Source organism: Mchenga conophoros, linkage group LG1 (genome assembly GCF_057382185.1).
Source record: "Mchenga conophoros isolate Kocher_MC1m ecotype Shallow Benthic linkage group LG1, M_conophoros_male_GT1.1, whole genome shotgun sequence".
Taxonomy (NCBI): domain Eukaryota; kingdom Metazoa; phylum Chordata; class Actinopteri; order Cichliformes; family Cichlidae; genus Mchenga; species Mchenga conophoros.
In genome coordinates, this window is record NC_140526.1 from 14344838 (window position 1) to 14350535 (window position 5698).

The 5698-nt window shown below is 40.2% G+C and overlaps 1 protein-coding gene across 1 annotated transcript; it reads left to right on the plus strand.

Moving 5' to 3' along the window:
* The first annotated feature begins 420 nt into the window (after positions 1 to 420).
* On the plus strand, positions 421 to 4160 carry nudt19 (nudix (nucleoside diphosphate linked moiety X)-type motif 19). The gene is made up of 3 exons (XM_085266961.1): positions 421 to 1271; positions 2947 to 3154; positions 3243 to 4160. The coding sequence occupies exons 1-3, from the start codon at positions 516 to 518 to the stop codon at positions 3458 to 3460; spliced, it is 1182 nt and encodes a 393-aa protein (XP_085123087.1). The 5' UTR covers positions 421 to 515; the 3' UTR covers positions 3461 to 4160.
* The last annotated feature ends 1538 nt before the right edge of the window (positions 4161 to 5698 follow it).

The following is a 5698-nucleotide window of genomic DNA, read 5'->3' on the forward strand; positions in this document are numbered from 1 at the left end:
GTAAAATGGAATAAAACTGCTGTATTAAAGCCTAAAAAAATCAGATTTAGGGCATTACATGTAACATTACATATTGTAATTACATATTTACTTCTATTTAAAATCATGTTACATTTTGCAATTTAGCTGCCTTTAATTAAAAGACTTTTTTTTCGTTTTACAGCAAAGTAACCACGACACATCATTATAACTGAGATAGATAGATAGATAGATAGATAGATAGATAGATAGATAGATAGATAGATAGATAGATAGATAGATAGATAGATAGATAGATAGATAGATAGATAGATAGATAGATAGATAGATAGATGCTGAAAAACTGTTATAAATTGTATTTAAGGATCGTGTTATTGTTGATCTTCCAGCCTGTAGATGGCGATAACGGCTTCTGTCCCCAGTTCCCCGAATCATGTGACTTCCACCAAAACAAAGCTACCAGCCAGCTGACGGTGAAAGTACAGAGGTCAGAGGCTGAAACTTTTTAGACTGAATGAAACCGCTGCTGGTTTAGGATGAACACGACACTGAAGCACTGGAAAGAGGCGGCCACTCTGATTTTAGCCGCAGGACGCGGGCGTGGTTTCACCCCGAGAGCACCGCTGACAGGGGAAAGCGACTCTGGACAGTCACATCTGCCCCACAGGTCCCTCTTTGATTACGACGTTTTGCTGCTTAAAAGAAGCGGTAAAAGCGGATTCATGCCCAATGCTTATGTGTTTCCTGGGGGAGTGGTGGACGCATCGGATTTTTCCAGTGAGTGGCTGGACATTTTCAGATCTTTCACTAACTCCCTGACTTTCGGGTTAAGAAGTGTCAAACAGCCTCTGGAGACCAGACCTCCAATCTTTGCTACAGACCGACTGAAACTAGGCTCTCCCATCCCGGGCGAAGTCGCCCTCCGGATCTGCGCGTTGAGGGAAACATTTGAGGAATCTGGCGTACTTCTGGTTGCTCCCAAAACAGAGGAGAAAAAAATGTTAAAAAGCATAAAGGACTTTGGTTACATTGAGCGCTACGGGGTGAATGATCTGTGCAGCAGTGAGCTCACCAAGTGGAGGGCTCTGGTTAACCAGAACCCCTCCAACTTTATCAGGATGTGTAGAGAGCTGCAAGTGTTGCCTAACATCTGGGCTTTACATGAGTGGAGCAACTGGCTGACTCCAGCAGGCCGATATGGGACGACGAGATTTGACACAGCTTTCTTCATCTGCTGCTTGCAGGAGATTCCGCATACGCTACAAGATGATAAGGAAATTGAGCGTTTTCAGGTGATTACATATATCCAGCCAGATTAATTTATATTCTTTATAGACGCATGAAACGCACACGTGACCATCAAAACCTGCTTACCAATTCATTAAAAAGGGGGTCAGTCATATAATCCAACAGTATCCCAACTAAAATCTGGGGTCTGGTAGAGCAACTGACTCCTGAGCTACAGCCACTGAGGGGTGGCTCCTTTCTGATTTTTCTATCTCTTGGTATGGCCATATTATTTAGCAAAGATATAGTATAGCCATACTCAGCACAGATGTCCCTGTATACTATGCCAGGCACTTGGTTATAGGGTTCCATGTATCCCCTGCCTGCTAGCATCTTGCACGCTGCTGTTATGTGGTCATCTCAGGAGCATCTTTGCACAACTTGCACCGAGGGTCTTGCCTGGTGTGGTAGGACACAGCCTCTATCGACCTTTTGCTTATAGCTTACAGAAAACAAGAGATGTCAATTTATTCTTATTAGACAGACCTGCAGATCTTTTTGTCCACAGCCCATGCAATGCCAGGGGACAAAGTAAAGCAAAGAAATGCTCCAAATGTAACAGGAAATGAATTCGGAGAACAAAATTAAGACCTTTCAGTAATCACTGCTAAATACTTTATTGATCCCAGAAAGGAAATGATTGTGTTACAGCAGTGGGATAAGGAATAAAAACAGCACAGTCTGCAGTAAATAAACAACCAAATGAATGTATAAGTGCCACAGGTGCACAGTAAGGGAATTATACTGTTAAATAGTGCAAAAATTTACATAGACTACAATGATAACAAACAAAGAGTAAAACTGAAGCGAATGCAAGAGAATAGTGTAAATTGCATTTACAAAAAAATTAATAAAAGTAAACATGAAAGGGTATAATACAAAAATGTGTGTTTTAGATCTTATTCCTGACAGGTATGTTCACCTGTGACAGAACAAAACCTTATTGTACAGTTTTATAGAGAAATATAGGATTGATTTCCACAATCATTCTTTATGGCAGTGTGTTTGAATCAGTCTGAAGGAGCTCTGCTGCCTCAGTAGTGCGGAGTGGAGTGGGTGAGATTGTCTGTGGTGGAGAGCAGTTTGTTCAGTGACCTCCTGTCCCTCACTAACGGAAACACCTCCAAATTCTTGATAGTGATGCTTACCGCCTTGTGAATCAGTTTCTTGACAATCATGATTTCTGTTTTACGACACAGAGTTCGTTTTTGTTTTTTTTAAAGAAGCACAGTTGGAAAATGTCATAGACCTAAGAAGTGGTTCGATACTTGCTCCTTTTTAAATTTTCCCAGTGCAGTCAACTTGCCTCTTAAATAATGTTCCTCATAAAAAAAAAAGTGTGATCTCAGAAAATCACACTGTGAAGCTAGCATCTTCTCTGACCTCCCAAGATAAGAACTGATATCACCTGACACTGAACTTCTTTATACAATTCCTCTACCAATCATTAAAATCTTCCAGGGGCCACTGGTTACACAAGGATAAGTCAGCGTGAGTAATTCAAAAATGGGGTTTTGCAGCTGAAATTACACAGAAAATGTGGTAAAATTAGTTTCAGTGGGTAAATAACACTAGCTCTTTCGGGTGTCTTTGTACCAGCTGATTGATATTGTGTACCAAATCAAAGGTAAGATCACAGTGTTGCAGTTCTAAAACACTAACCCCATCTGTGTGTTTCAGTGGTCCACACCCTCAGAGATCTTGCAGAGCTACCAGGCACAGGAGTTGTGGATTGCGCCTCCACAGTTCTATGAACTCAGCCGCCTGTGCCACTTCCCTCTACTAAATGATCTCCACAACTTCGCCAGCCAGCGTGCCACAGCGGGCTGCGAGCAGTGGATGCCCGTTGTTGTATCAAATGATGAACATCATATATCGCTGCTGCCAGGTGCAGATTTTATCATTATCATTTAATGATTTACACCTATCTATGTTTAATCTTTCCTCTCTCTCTCTTGGACTACTTACTCATCCAGGTGATAAACTTTATCCAGTGGACAGCCCAAGAGACTCTGAAGCTGCAAAAAACACAGCCCCTCAATCAAAGGATCATCAGGATGCTTCCCCGCTCCACCGTGTTGTCATATCAGATCCATACACTTTAAGGGTACAGATCACCATCACTCCAAAATACAAGCACGTCCTCCCTGTTGCACATTCAGCAGTGTCACATGACTCAAAAAGTCAGCTTTGACAACCCTGTGATCCTTGTCCTCCTGTGCCTATGAAATAAAAAGTCACAAAACCAGGCAAATTTACAGTCATATTTTTATATCGGTCTCAGTCATGTTGCTCTCATCACTGTATATTTTATTATGTTAATTTAAATGAGAAATTTTGCAGCACTTTGAGAGTTAATGTGTTTCAGATTGGCTTGTTTTGGGTAGAAATTCCTAGTACATGAAGCTGGAAGAGAAGAAGAAGACAAACATGGACAGAAGAGAAAGAACATTCAGTCTTCAGCTCAGGCCAAACTTTGCAGGACCTGCCAGACAGCTCATTTAAATAATGGCAGTAATCGTGTCTGTTTTTACAGTGTGTAGTTAGTTTTTACGTCAGGACAAAAAGCAACTTCAAAAATTGTATATGCAGTTTAAAGATTAGACAACTTTTTATTTGCACGGACCTGCCTGCACAGACACAGATGCATTAAGAGGTCAGATTTTTGTTCCAATAAAAATGTATATATAGTTATTGCAATCCAAAGACATGTTCTTCATGACTATACAGAGGACCAGAGTATCCTCAAACTTTGTCGCAGTTGTAGTGAAAGCTGAAGGCTGTGTTTGATCAGTTGTGCTTATTACTGGAAATATAGGTTGATTACAGCAATGCTGTTAATGAAATTTGTTAAATCTGATTAATTTAAACATAAAGGCTGCTGAAAAACACAAGTGTCTTGTGTGTGTTCATGGTTGTCCTTGTGTGGAGGATGCATAAGTAGAAGTTTTCCAGAACAGTGTCCTTCAGGACAAATTGAAGCCCTGTGAGAAATACTTTGTGCAAAATGGGCCACGCAGGATTTTTGCCAGTATAAATGAATTTATTATTGAGCATATTTGATCATTATTCATATTAACCTTTCAATAACGCTGCTTTAACCTGCCTTTTTGTGCTATATCTTATGATTATTTGTGATGGACATAAGTAATGAGCCAAATGGTTTGTCCTATTAAAATTAAGGCTCTCAATTCAGTTCAATCATCACAGTATAACACAAAGTCAGGTAAGTTTCAGGCATATTGTAGGGAACATAGACTGCTGTAAATCAGTTTCATCCATTTTGGTGCAAATCAACGTGATAACACATGCAGTGCTTCCTCTCCTTTGCTGTAATTTTTCAGTACCATTCTTGTCAATACTGGCAGCATGAAACAGTACCTGAAGCACATTCCTTTTGCACAGGTAGCCCAGCTCCTCCAGGATGGCATACCTGTTTATACTGTCTAAAAAATGTTTCCTGTATCTCCCAACTATCACCATCAAAAGTGTGGAAGAGCATCAATCCAGCAGCAGGATTAGTATCTGCTTGTTTGTATGAGAAAGAAACACTACCAGAGCTCTGGAAGTGTTTGTTCTGCTCTTTCAAATAGACTTCAAAAGGGCTACTCATGCATGTTTTTCTTATCAAACAGCCAGACACAGGCTCCATGAGGGTGGTGTGAGGTAGTTTGTGTAGAATAAGGAGGGGATGTTTTTCTCATTATCATTTAATATTTTAATATGGCATTATTAGTTCATTAGAAGTATATAACCAGCTTTGCATTAAGCATAAATTGAAGTTTTTGACCTTACATTATTCTTTGCATTACAGTGATGGTGATAACTTTAGTTTGATCTTTTCTTACAGGTACCAGAATAATAACATGATTTTCCATTGCAGATGTAACCCTGATCATTCCATACACATTGCAGTTTGTTGCTTATTCTAGAGTTGTGCTCAAGGTAATTAAAGGTTAAAAGCTACAGCCAGCGCGAGTCTGGCTGATCTATGGAGGGCAAAGGCTTTGAGCTTGGAAGGCCGCACGCGCTTACACAGCACTTATAAGATGTTATTATTGGTGATTTTGTGCTTAGTCATGTTTTAATATGTTTTAAGTAGAAGTAGCTGATCCAGCAATATTCATTTAATACTATATACTTGATTTAGAGCAATACACACTGATGGTCTTAACAAATGAAAGAGTCCTTGTAGCTGCCATGTTGTGTCTTAGCAGGGTACAGACGGTTCCAGGAGACGGGGGCAGTCAGCGTCTGCCCTCGGGAAGGAGACAATGTTATTCTTTGTGTTAAATAAAATTGTCAACATTGATTGTATTACACCTGTCACTACGCATGAGGGGGCGTTCTAATACCCTGATTTCATAAAACTATGGTGATGTGTTTTTTGAGATGAGATCTGAGACTGTCTGCATACAGTGTCCATCTCCCA